At 44.3% G+C, this 13,711-nt stretch overlaps 1 protein-coding gene across 1 annotated transcript in view; it reads left to right on the top strand.

Moving 5' to 3' along the window:
* Positions 1-261: 261 nt before the first annotated feature.
* Cfap91 (cilia and flagella associated protein 91) overlaps positions 262-13,711 on the top strand; it is a 43,693-nt gene continuing 30,243 nt past the window's right edge. The window contains exons 1-5 of the mRNA XM_051150552.1: positions 262-467; positions 5,134-5,210; positions 5,908-6,065; positions 6,978-7,061; positions 8,015-8,071. Of these exons, the coding sequence (XP_051006509.1) occupies positions 347-467; positions 5,134-5,210; positions 5,908-6,065; positions 6,978-7,061; positions 8,015-8,071 (497 nt within the window). The 5' untranslated portion in view covers positions 262-346. The remainder of the gene's footprint in view (positions 468-5,133; positions 5,211-5,907; positions 6,066-6,977; positions 7,062-8,014; positions 8,072-13,711) is intronic.

The raw sequence follows: 13,711 nt of genomic DNA, 5'->3' as shown, positions 1-13,711 counted from the left end.
CCCCTCTCTCCGTTTCTCTCCCTCTCTCTCTGTTCTCTCCTACTCCCTTCCAGTAACCAGTTCCTCAGGCCGTCCCGCATCCCTCCTCTTCGTCTTGCCAGGTTTGTCCACTCTGCATCCCTACATACACTTTGCCTTTCCATCTTGCCTCTGCAAACTGTCCCTCGAGGACCTGCCCCTTACGCACCACTGCCCTTTCACCTCCTAGCCCTGCCGCCCCGCCTCCTGAAACTCGCCCCGCCCCTTATCCCCTCGTGTGCGTCTGCGGTTGCCATAGCTACGGTGCACCCAGCCACAAGCCTCCTCGCAGCTTGTGTTCTCCTGGCCGGAGGGAAAAAGGAGCACCATGAGCTACACAGTGACTATCCAGGAGCGCAAGGCCAATGTTCAGGGCTTTCCACACCAGTGCAGGGAGCGACTGAGGCGCAAAGGCAACACCGCCAATCGAGCATACGATTTCCTGTACGGTAAGGACTGCTCACCCCTCCCAGGGACTAATGTGACCTGATAGAGGGTGTGGCGGGCTGAAAAACTAGCTCCAGGACAAACTCTCTGGTCTGGGATCACAACGTTGAGAGCCCCGGGTTCCAGCATGCCGGAGGTGCCGCGCGCGCTTTGCAGTTCTTCCGGGAAGCCACTGGTGTGTGTGCTCAGCTTCTCCAAGTACCAGGCGGGAGGGTCACCCTTTTCCCCTGATAATTTATCTTCCTGAAACCTAGTCAGGGGGTTAGGTACACTTCAGAAAATTGTGAAAATGAGAGTTGGAGAGTCACGCAACGTGCTTGCATCCAAACTGCATAAAATGTCCAGTGAGAATGATTTTCTGCCCTCAGGTTCTGGGCAAATCTAAATTTGGCGTCCCGAGTAAAGAGGTGCCAGTGTATCTCATGTTTGTTTTCAGTGGCTCTTTCTTCCTTTCAACCTCTTATCTATCAAAGCATTGTTGATAGACTCGGTGGGTGCACTGGTTCTCGTAGGACCAATTAAGCTCCAGTTTATGTTAACACCGCCATTTTCCATTTGTGGTTTATTTTTCCACACCTCAACTTCTGGTCCACACACACTTGTAGCCTCCTCCGGCCTATTCCAGTGCAGGTACACAATATTAGGTATATAAGCGTTAACTAAACTATTGGATTTACTGCTACAATAAGGGCAACCGTTTAAGCATGATGCTTTCTTTTTCTGATTTTGCTCTCTGTAGAACCAGGCTGTCACATGAGCCCAGCGTTGTTTTCAGCCGAATGGTAGTTCCTTTGGATCCCCAGAATCTCTTTCTAAATAGACATCGATAAGACATAATCCCTTGGCTTGGTCTGTGCAATTACCACTTAGATGTTGCTGGAGGGTTCCATACTGCTGTGATGAAACATCGTGACCAAAAAGCAAGTTGGAGAGGAAAGGGTTTATTTAGCCTACAGGTCCATATTGTGGTACAGGAACTCAAACAGGGCAGAAACCTGAAGGCAGGGGCTGATGCAGAGGCCACGGAGGGGTGCTGCTTACTGGCTTGCTCCCCATGCCTTGCTCAGCCTGGTTTCTTATAGCACCCGGGACCATCAGCCCAGGGATGGCCCCACCCACCGTGGGCTGGGCCCTCCCCCATTCATCACTAATTGAGAAAATGCCTTACAGCTGGATCTCATAGAGGCACTCTCTCAACTGAGGCTTCTTCCTCTCTGATGACTATAGCTTGTGTCAAGTTGACACACAAAACCAGCCAGTACAACACTTCTGTCTTAGTTTCCATTGCTGTGGAGAGACACCCTGACCAAGGCATCTCTTATAAAGGAAAGCGTTTATCTGGGGCTGGCTTACGGTGCAGAGGTTTAGCCCATCACTATCAAAGCCGGAAGTATGGCAGCACGCAGGCTGACATGGTGCTAGGGACAGAGCTGAGAGTTCTACAGCTTGATTCCTCAGGCAGCAAGAAAAGACTGTGCCATACTGAGTGTAGCTTGAGCAGATATGAGACCTCAAAGCCCACCTGCAACAAGGCCACACCTCCTAGCATTCAGACATATGAGTCTAAGAGGGCCATACCCATTCAAACCATCACAAGTGTTCTGCCTAGTGGCCTATGTTGTTTATTCTTGGTTTCATCTTATGAAATAAATCTAGTAAAGGTTTGACCTGGGTATTTGTGTCCCTCGAGAAAAATCTACTTGGAAAATCAAATTCTCTCTCTCTCTCTCTCTGAAAGCTGCTTATGAATTTAATGTCATGTTGGTTAATTTTTTTCTAAAAAAGAGTTTTATGTTTATTTTACTTTATGTGTATGAATGTTTTCCTGCATGTATGTATGTGTACCACATGTGTGCCAAGTACTCTTGGAGGGCAACAGATACCCTGGAACTGAAGTTACAGATGGTTGTGAGTTAATTTGTGGGTGCTGGGAATGGAACACAAGTCTTTCATTAAAGCTAGAGCAACAAGTGCTCCTTTTTTTTTTTTTTTTAACGTACTTTATGTGCATTGGTGTGAGGGTAGAACCGAAGTTACAGACAGTTTTGAGCTGCCATGTGGGTGCTGGGAACTAAACCCAGCCCTCTGGGTGAGCAGCCAGTGCTCTTAACCACTGAGCCATCTCTCCAGCCCTACAACAAGTGCTCTTAACAGCTAAGCTGTCTCTTGGGCCTCCCATTGGTTAACTTTAATAGATAATACTCTGAGTCACCAGGACTGTTTATCACTAAAGATGTACCGAGTGAACAGGTATTTATAATAGTGGCTTAATCGTTTCTTAACCTTTGGAGAGAGAACTTGGGCCCATCATCAGCATAGAGTCTTTATAAACCTAAGGGATAAATTCTAAAGGTAGCTGATCTTTTTTACTTTTTATTTATTTATTTATTTTGGTTTTTGAGACAGGGTTTTTCTGTGTTATCTTGGCTGTCCTGAATTTATTCTGTAGACCAGGCTGGCCTCCAACTCACAGTGATCCACCTGTCTCTACCTTCCAAGTGCTGGGATTAAAGGTATGTGCCGCCATGCCTGGCTCTTATGTGGTTTTTTTTTTCTTTCTTTCTTTCCTTTTTCTTTTCTTCTTCTTTTTTTTTGATTTTTTGGGACAGGGTCTCTCTATGTAGTCTTGGCTGTCCTCGACTTGTTTTCTAGACCCGGCTGGCCTCAAACTCACAGTGATCCACCTGCCTCTGCCTCCTGAGTGCTGGGATTAAAGGCGTGCACCACCACGCCGGCTCTTATTTATTTCTTACTAGAGAATATTTTCTTGCCGTGTCTACAATTCTCAAAGTGTCAGGCTATTTGCATCCTCCTAGTGCACTGAAAATGGAAAATGGTAGCTGTGTGTGTGTGGGAGAAAGGTAGAACTCGATACTGGATGTCCTCTCACTTGCTCTCCATATTACATTTTAAGACAGGGTCTCATTGGCCACAGAGCTCATTAATTTTGCTTGACTGGCTGCCAGGAGCCCCAGGGACCCTCCTGCCCCCCCCCCTCATTCTGGGAGTACAAGTACAAAATTTGTTCTTTTGACTGGAAATAGGAATAGTGTTTATATATAAGATTCCTCCTTTTGAAGTTGTGTGTGTGTGTGTGTGTGTGTGTGTGTGTGTGTGTGTGACTCAGATCTGAAAAAGCATTCATTCAGAGGAAAGAAGGAGTCTTTAGGATATTGTTCTAGAAAAATGATAGGTTTTCTGTTTGCATTCCAGTCCTATGAGCTGATGTGGAATTCCCAGGAAAAAGCCCATCGACCAGATTCCCTGGTAGATGGAAGAAGGTAACGGTACTACAGTTAGGCAGCGTCTAAACTCTCTAATTTGCTTTCCAGATAGGAAATTGCAAGCGAAGCATACTGTCACTTGCCTCCAGTCCTTCCTTCCTTCCTGCTCAGAAGGCAGAGGCAGGAAGATCTCCTGCATTTAGGAGTTCAAGGCTAGCCTGGACAACATAGCAGACTCAGTATTGAAAGTGAGAGAGGGCCAAGTAAGATAGCTCAGTATGTACGGGCCTACTGACCTGGGTTTCCTTCCTAGATCCTAGAACCTACTTGGTACAAAGGAGAGAGCTGGCCCCTGCAAGTTGTCCTTTATCCAAAGGGAAAATAAAACACTTCTATTCTGCTAAAGGAATGTAGTGCTAAAATGACTCGTAATGATATTCTGCGATATTCATGTATCAGTGTCTTGCTCAGCCATCATCATCAGAGAAGCTTCCCCCTGCAGCAGATGGGAACAAACACAGAGACCCACAACTGAACAACAGGTAGAGAGTGAGAGACCTTGTAGCACTCAGTCCTAACTGGGACGCCTACCTCTCAGCCCTCTCCTCAGGGCTCAGGGAACCTTGCAGAAGAAAAGGCAAGAAGATTGTAAGAACCAGCGGGGGATGGAGGGCACGGAAGGAAACAAGGCCTTCTAGGCACAGCAGGACCAATGCACATAACAACTCACAGAGGCCGTGGCAGCATGCACAGGGCTTGCACAGGTCTAAGCCAGTTGGGGGTCCCAGTGCTGAGAGGGGAAGTGGACACAAGGCCCCATCCCTAGCCCAGAACTGATAATGCCTCACAGTTATCTCCAGCAGAGTCTCACTGGGTACGCAAGCCACTCTTACCGCCAGGCCCCAGTCCCAGAAGTAGATGGCCAACACAAAATGAACTCCATGGCATTTTTCAAAGTTCTTTGTTGCATATTGCTTTGTCAGCTTTTTTTTCTTTACAGATATTTTGCATCTATATTGTGGTTCCATTTTTGTGTTTTTGTGGGATTTCTTTATAAGCAAATGTGTGTTTCTGCCTCTATCTGTGTTTCCTATATGTTTTCCTTTGGGTCTTTTTTTTTTTTTTTTTTTCCTGTTTGCTTTATTTTACTCCAGTTTGTTTGATATGATCTTATTTTATTTTACTTTATTATTATTTTTAGATGCCTGTTTGAGATGGGGTAGGCATGGATTTGGATGGGAGGGGAGGAGAAAAGGATCTGAAGGAGTTTGGGGAGAAAAAAACTAATCAGAATATATGGTATGAAAAAAATCTACTTTCAATTTAAAAAAATAGAAAAATAATAAAAATGAGAGAAATCTGCATTCTTTCCCCAGTATTCTCGCCCATAAACTAAGTTAATGGGAGCGTACTGCATTCTGTAGATTTCTCTGCTGCTTTACAGATCCATTATTTATCGTGTCGAGTGAGCGAGACCATGCACAGGCAAATGTCCAAGCCACCCTGGTTCGAAGCAGACTGGTAAGTCTAACTTATCAACTGACACAGCCTAAGCTTCTCCCAGGCATCTGGCTTGACTACTTACCAATAAGACCCACTAATGAGGCTTAGGGCACTGTAGGAATTGCTTTTCTATCAAGACCAGGAGCAAACGTGTTAATGCGTGTAGCTCACTGCAGAGGTTAACAGTGACCAAAGGACCCGTACACTGGGCAGGGGAGACGGCTCAAGGTTAAGTGTGCCTGCTGCCCTTACAAGACGATGGGAATTCAGTTCTGAACACCCTGGTCTGGTAACTCACAACCACCTGTAACTGAGCTGCCTATAACTCTGTTTCAGGGGGATTGGATGACCTCTTTTGGCCTCCGTGGGCACCTGGATTCATGTAGTGCACGCACACGCACACACACACACACACACACACACACACACACACACACACACACACACACACACACACCATAAACTAAGTCAATGGAAATGATATATGCACCCTCAGACAATTTAAGTAGTGGCAAAGCATATACAGTACAGGTTAACGTAGTCCTAGCATCTGCCACTCACACGTCGTTGTTGTCAGCCTTTTAAGTATCCTCTCAGAGACAGTGTGTGCACGTACAAGCAACATTTTGTACTTTTTAAGAAGCTTAGTTTGTATTAGAAAATCTGACCATACAACCTTGACCTTTTCCTCTCTGTCTCCCTTTCCTAACGTTAGAAAAAAGTTCCCAACTTTAAGTCCATGTTCAGTAACCTGTTCCATCATCCAAGATATTCCGTGTATTGGAGCAAGTCGGACCCTGTCCCGTCATTTGTCAATCGAGCATGGCGGGGACAAGAAGCCAAACACCAAGAAGCTCTCCGGCTCCGTGCTGCGTAAGTACCAGGGGCTCCTGCTCTGAAGCACAGTCATGTTTTTAATGAATAAATTGATTTTTAAAAAATTAATTACTCTGCATTATTTGAAGTTTTACAGATGTGATGTAAATCCCTCGTTCTAAAACAGGGCTGATTAAGAAGTAATACCTAGGGCTGGAGAGATGGTCCAATGTAAGGAGTAATAGCTACATATTTATATATGAATATATATGTAATATGTATAGATAAATGTATAGCCATCATTTCTTAATATATATTAACAATATAATAGTTAATATTACATTATACTATATTGTGTATTTGTGTAATATATTATTATATGTAATTAGATTACATTGTTACATATAATAATTATATATAATAAAAATAATGTGTGTGTGTGTGTGTGTTTGTTTAAAAGTCCGCAGAAGATTGAAATGCTTATTTATATGTATGTTAAAGGATAGCTCTCCACCAAAGTCAGGGATGACCCAATCTGCTTTCACCTCAGAAATTGTAAGTGATCTTTTCTGCTGTAACCTAAGCTATGTTATTGTTTTCTTTATTTGGGTTTTTTGTTCTGTTCTGTTTTTGAGATTTACAAGTAAGGCGCCTTCAAAAATACGTCTATTGAGATCTTGGTTATTGAGTCCTGGTTAAGTTAATAAGTAATAATGTGTTCCAGACAGGGCATTAAATTTTCTCTTTGAAACTGTGCTGTTTTCATTAAAAGTGGCTTTTTTTTTTTTAAATTTGGGATTTTATAAATCTCCTCACTTCTGAACTCTGACTTTTCCTTTCATTAGATCCAGTAATTATATCTCGTCTACGATGCAGGATAGCTAAGCACACTCTCCACCCCTCCCACAGCTCACAGAAACATAACGTGTAGAGGCGACAACTTGAATATCTTTCTCTGCTTCATTTTAGGACCAATGCTTCTTTCCAGATGCCCAAGGAAGAGTACGAAGATGCAGAAGTTTCTGGAAGGAACCGCTATAAGTTCTTTGACAGGTAGGCAGTAAAATGTAACAAATGTTAGACCCCAAGACCGTTAGGAGATGTCCTTACAGTGGTGGCAGCAGTTAGCAGCTGCTATGTTCAGTTCTTTACTCGAAAGTTGCCTAATCTTCACAGCAGACCCATCAGAGAGGGTACATGAGGTACCCATGGCAACAAAGGATGTGGAGTGGGTAACCAAACGGGATCAGCAAATGAAGTCGGATGTAACATCTATCTTGACATCACAGTGTAGGGGAAATTGCTGTTTCAAATGGACAAGACCAGTGAATGCCGCCCAAACCCAATCAGAAGAGTTTCTCTGCTTCACTTGTGACTCATATTCCTGTGATAATTGCATATTTACTCAAGGCAGACTAATCTAAAAATGAGGATATCCTTGCCAATCTTTGGGTTGAAAAATAATCTCGATACCACATCTGAGTAAGCTTCCTTTCAAAAGTGAATTTCTGATCTACATTATTGCGCATAAACCTTTTCTACTAGAGAAGCTCGGTTACTTTTTTTTTCAGAGAAAATGTTAACTTCTTAGCTAAAGAAGATACAAATTCTTAGGCTCTGGGTGGGGGGCGGAAGCTTTTGAGAAAGTTCTTGGTCGTTCCAGAAGGTCTTAGGAACTTGAGAAGCTGCTAGATATTAATAGGTACCAAGTGCAGAGACACTTCTGAGAGTCTGGCTGCAGAGGAGATGCTGGCAAGCACACCGAGGGTGCAGACTCCCCACTGTCCCCTACACTGGCTGGATTTCCTGGGCCACATCTGGGAATATGTACTTTAAATAAGACCATCTCCAGTGGTTTTGTATATGCAAGACTTTGAATATTACTATTTTTTTTAAAAAAGAAGTTTATTCAAACTCACTGATTTTTCAAGAGAGAAATAATAAAATAAGAAGAAAGCTTGAGCTGGTTGGGACAACTTCACTGTGCACTTTCTCTTTCCTCCCAGGCCCTTCTTGCCGTTTCTTCAACAGATGCCACTCAATGTTGTTTTAACAACAGCCAAGTAAGTGACTTTATTTCAGAATTTTCTCAACTCACCATTCACTTGGTATTTGCTTCCAGAAGGTAGTTCTCTGGATCAATGCTTTGCAAGCTACAGATCACTGACCATCACAGACAGGAGCCTCCCTGGTCCGTCTGGTGATTCTTTGTATGCCAAGATCTGAGCATTACTGTGATACAGAATATTTTTTTTTAAAGATTTATTTATTTAATGTAATGAGTACTCTATTTGTATTATCTGACCTGCAGGCCAGAAGAGGGCACCAGATCACATTATAGATGGTTGTGAGCCACCATGTGGTTGCTGGGAATTGAACTCAGGACCTCTGGAAGAGCAGCCAGTGCTCTTACTGCTGAGCCACCTCTCCAGCCCCTGTGATATGGAACATTAAATCCCACTGATTCATCAGTGAGTCATGGGTAACATCCGTAATAAGAAGGGTAGAAACAACCAAAGCATCAGACATATGTTGCTGCTTTACATACACTTTGTTTAATAAAGATGAATCACTGGGTCTATCCTGGATACGATGGTTACGATATAAACTATATTTTTGACAATGAGTTATACGTGCCACTATAACAACCTGTCATAGACTGAGGACTGAGTGATTTATAAGTAGCAGAAGTTTGTTTCTCACTTCTCTGGAGGCTAGGGAGTCCAAGATCAAAGAACCAGCACCGAGAGCCTGGTGAGGGCTCTCTTGCTGTGTCCTCCCATAGTGAGGGGGAAAGGGGCTGTGCTGCCACACACTGAAAAGTGGGAGGGCAGAAAGAGTCTACCGCTAGCACCATTATATGCATTATATACAAGGTTCCAACCCATCCATGAAGACATATCACTTCCCAAGAAGACGCCACCCTGAGTACCATGAAAATGGGGATTAAGTTTTTCATCCATATCACCTGTCTTAATATATGTATAATTATTGTTATAATAGTACATGTTTAAGTATGTAACATAATATAATTAAAAACACATAAACCATATGTTATTATAAAGTGCATATTATTAATATATACATATGCACATATATATTTCACATGCTCTCCTTTGTATCCCTGCAGTGCACACTTGTTGGGTGGCAGTGCCTCAGTATTTTATTAGGAAGATGAATTGATCTTGAAATGCCTTGGGGGGGATGTTAGAGTTTTAAATTTGATAATCATTTAACCCACACATGGGAACAGGCTGTACAAAGGTTTACTCTACAGAGAGGAGTGAGGCACAGTGAGAGAGCGGTGCCAGAGCCCACCCTGGAACAACGGGCGCTATTTCAGGGCAAAGCTGGCTAGAGACAGTGTCCCTCTTTCCTATGTTAATGTGACCTAGTGTTCCTAGCAGAGAATATTATATATATACATATGCACACATATATCATATATGTGTTATCAAATATCTTCAAACCCTTCAAATAAGTGCTACTTAGGGTCAATTATTCCCCCCTGACTTTTTTTTTTTTCTTTAAGACTCTGAAATTTTCCAGATGGAGCAAGTTTGTTAGGTGCCTAATTAGCCCAGCAATAGCTGTAAATATAAAATATTCTGCATGTGCAGAGGGGAATCCAGGAGCTAGGTAGATTCCTATTTTCTTTGGTAATCCCTTAAGGCGGTTTCAGTGGGCCACCAACTTTGGGGACCGTGGTTGCCTCTGAATACTGTTAAGGAGTTCAAGGCCTGTGGTCATTAACAGCATGCCTGGCCCATGCTTTTCTGAATGCCTGGGCCCACAGAGATAGAGTGATAGTCGGCATCTAAATCTCCATATCCTAGACATACCTTTGGGTGGGGTCAGCACTTGAGTTCTGGCAGCTATGAGTCTGTGAGTGGTGACGGCAAGGCCACCCTATGCCAGCAGGGACGGATTGTCTGGGAAGCAGCTGGCCTTCTGCAGACACACTGTCGGGGATAGCCTGGGAGTCTCAGTTCTATGGAAGCCTCTTAGGATGGAGAATGAGGAGTTAACAGTGGAAAGCATTCAGTGGTGTAATAATGGGACATGCTGGGTCTGGGCAGCCTTCTCTGTGTGTAGTTCTGTTGGGTTGAGAGAGAGAACCTAGGAGACTGGGGGTAGCACTGTCACAGCTCCTGATGCCTAGACCGTGTGTAGTACGGGAAGTGCTGGACAGAGGAAACTGGGCCACAGTGGCTGCTATAGGACTCCCAGGCACAGCAACTGACCCTGAGGACAGCCAGCACACAGCAAGGGCCACACGGGGATCCGTGAGGAGGACCAGCCAGCACACACAAGGGCCACACAGGGATCCGTGAGGAGGACCAGCCAGCACACAGCAAGGGCCACACGGGGATCCGTGAGGAGGACCAGCCAGCACACAGCAAGGGCCACACGGGGATCCATGAGGAGGACCATCCAGCACACAGCAAGGGCCACACGGGGATCTGTGAGGAGGACCAGCCAGCACACAGCAAGGGCCACACAGGGATCCGTGAGGAGGACCAGCCAGCACACAGCAAGGGCCACACGGGGATCCGTGAGGAGGACCAGCCAGCACACAGCAAGGGCCACACGGGGATCCGTGAGGAGGACCATCCAGCACACAGCAAGGGCCACACGGGGATCTGTGAGGAGGACCATCCAGCACACAGCAAGGGCCACACAGGGATCCGTGAGGAGGACCATCCAGCACACAGCAAGGGCCACACAGGGATCCGTGAGGAGGACCAGCCAGCACACAGCAAGGGCCACACAGGGATCCACGAGGAGGACCAGCTAGCACACAGCAAGGGTTAAAGAGGGAGCCGTGAGGAGTTTTGGGGGTCCGAGTCCTGGTCAAGGCTGAGGAAGAGATGGGAAGGGATTCTTTCTGATCTTACTTTCCCCTAAAGCCAGTTGAAATGGTGGGGTGGGGGGAGGGCGGGGGAACCATAGTTTGGAGAAAACAAGCAAGCAAATTGCACGTGACGTTACTGCAGGTGTCCTGTCTAAATAGAATTCTTATTTCTCGCCTTTCTTCTGGACCCTCGTAAAAACAGCCTAAGCCATCAGAAACCTTCCTCAGAAGTGAGAAGGCCCTATTGTACTCCACATTCAATCCAATAGTTCAGATGTGTGGTTACAGCTGTCGTGTGACCTGGGATGATATACAGACACTTGGACATGCTAGGGAAACACCCTATGTCTGGATTATAGCCCCAGCCCCATAGTTTAGCTGTGTAGCCCGGGCTGTCCTTGAACTCATGAACCTCCTGCCTCAGCCTACTGAATTCTGGGATTACAGATACAGACTAATACACAAAGGACATTTTTTTAAAAAATCAAAAAGCAGCCAGGTGTGGTGGCGCACGCCTTTACCTCAGCACTTGGGAGGCAGAGGCAGGCGGATCACTGTGAATTTGAGGCCAGCCTGGTCTACAAAGTGAATCCAGGACAGCCAAGGCTACACAGAGAAACCCTGTCTCAAAAAACAAAACGAAACAAAAAACAACAAATAAAAAGTATCTTACTATTCATTACCACTTAGTAGCGGGAGTGCATTTTCCACGCTTCCTTCCCAAGGAATCGTGACATTTTGGGGTAGCTTTTGTATAAACTTTCATATAATCTGGGATGATATGAGGTGAGGCTGGTGTCCAGTTATTTTTGAAATAGGAAGTTTATCATAGAATAATTTTTGATGAAAACATAAGAAACCAGAAGCAATATTAATTATTATCTGAATCACTGCATAAATCCCATCAAAATTCGTGCATGTATTTTAACATTTTAGGAGGATTTTTATTAATATAGTTTAGCTCAGACTGTCCCGGAGTTCTCTATGAATCCCAGCCCAGGCCTAAGACTGGCCTCAAGCTCATATTAATCCTCAACACTCTGGAGCTTGAGGTAGAAAGATTGCCATAAGTTCAAGGCCCTACTTGAACTACGTGAGACCTTGTCTCAAAAAAAAAAAAAAAAAAAAAAAAAATCCAAAACAAGCAAACAAACAAACCAGTTTCCTGGGTGTCTGTTTCTTTTAACTATTTTTCTTTTTTTTTTTTTTTTAAGTTTTTAAGCTAGGTCTTCTCCATCCTCTAAATTTTTACTTCTGAGGAAGGTGCATAAAATAGTATTCCCTTTGCCTTTCTTTGTTTTCACACAACTGTTAGAAGTTGTACTTGCTGAACCCTGGCTGTCCTTTACTTACTTTTCTGTGGAATTGTTTATTGCCTCATTGATTTCTAGGGGCTTCTTACATAGAGAGGGCACATAACTTTTTATCATAAACATTGCAAAACCATTTATATTTTAAGACTGTGATATTCTGAGTCTGGACATTTAAGCTTACCCCTTATTTCTTTTTACAAGCCATACATTTAAAGGGCTTTATTCAAGAATGATACAAATTTTAAGCACTTTTTAAACCTTAACATCTACTTGTCTCTGTGTGTGTGTGTGTGTGTGTGTGTGTGTGTGTGTGTACACATGTGTGCCACACCTCTCTGTGGATGTCAGAGGAGAACTTCTGAGAATCAGGTCTCTTTTCCATCTTGTTGAGGGAGGATGTCTCTGTGCAGTGTGTTCCAGGCCAGCTAGAGCTTGAGCTTCCTGCTGATTCACCTGTCTCTGCCTCCCATTTTCTACCGGGAGTGCTGGGATTACAGATGCATGCCACCTTTGTGGGCTCCAGGCATCAGCCTTGCTCAGCAAACACTTTTACCCACAAGCCACCTCCTTGGCTCATATATATATATATATATATATATTTGTTTTAGACAGCTTCTTGGTATATAGCCGGATTTAGCCTCCAATTCATAATGTCCCTCTCTCCCTAGTGCCGGATTACAGGCATGTGTCACCATATTTGGCTACTTATGTAAAAACAGCAACAACAACAACAACACATGCACACTTTCATTTACTATATTTACTTGCTGTTGGGGTAGGGGGAACACCCGTGACACTGGACAATATGGAGGAATCAGTTCTGCCCTTAAAGTGTGAGGTCCAGACATTAGACTCAGGTCATCAAGATTGTTGGGAAGCTTCTTTACCTGCTCAGTCCTCTCACTGGCCCCCTTCTTGTACTTTCTTTTCCTCCTCCTCCCTCCTTCTCCTCCTCCTTCAGTAATATTTGTTTATTATTATGTACACAGTACTCTGCCTGCATGTACACCTGCAGGCCAGAAGAGGACACCCTATCACATTATAGATGGTTGTGAGCCACCATGTGGGTTCTGGGAATTGAACTCAGGACCTCTGGAAGAGCAGCCAGTGCTCTTAAACTCTGAGCCATCTCTCCAGCCCTTTCTTGTACTTTCTATTGGTGCTTTGTTTGTTTATTTGTTTTTTGTTTTGTTTTGTTTTTGAGACAGAGTTTCTCTGTGTAGCCTTGGCTGTCCTGGACTCACTTTGTAGACCAGGCTGGCCTTGAACTCACAGGGATCTGTCTGCCTCTGCCTCCCTAGTGCTGGGATTACAGGCGTGCACTACTACACCCAGCTCAAGCATTTATTTATTAAGGTATTTATGTACATGAGTGCTTTGTCTTCTTGTACGCCTGCACGCCAGAAGAAGGAATTGGATCCCATTATAGATGGTTGTGAGCCATCATGTCGTTGCTGGGAATTGAACTCAGGTCTTCTGGAAGAGCAATCTCTCCAGCCCTATTTTCTATTGGTGCTTTTGCAGTCTCATTTTAA

Source organism: Acomys russatus, chromosome 8 (assembly GCF_903995435.1).
Source record: "Acomys russatus chromosome 8, mAcoRus1.1, whole genome shotgun sequence".
NCBI lineage: Eukaryota > Metazoa > Chordata > Mammalia > Rodentia > Muridae > Acomys > Acomys russatus.
Note: the sequence above shows the minus strand (reverse complement) of the source record. Positions and strands in the feature narration are given on the sequence as shown.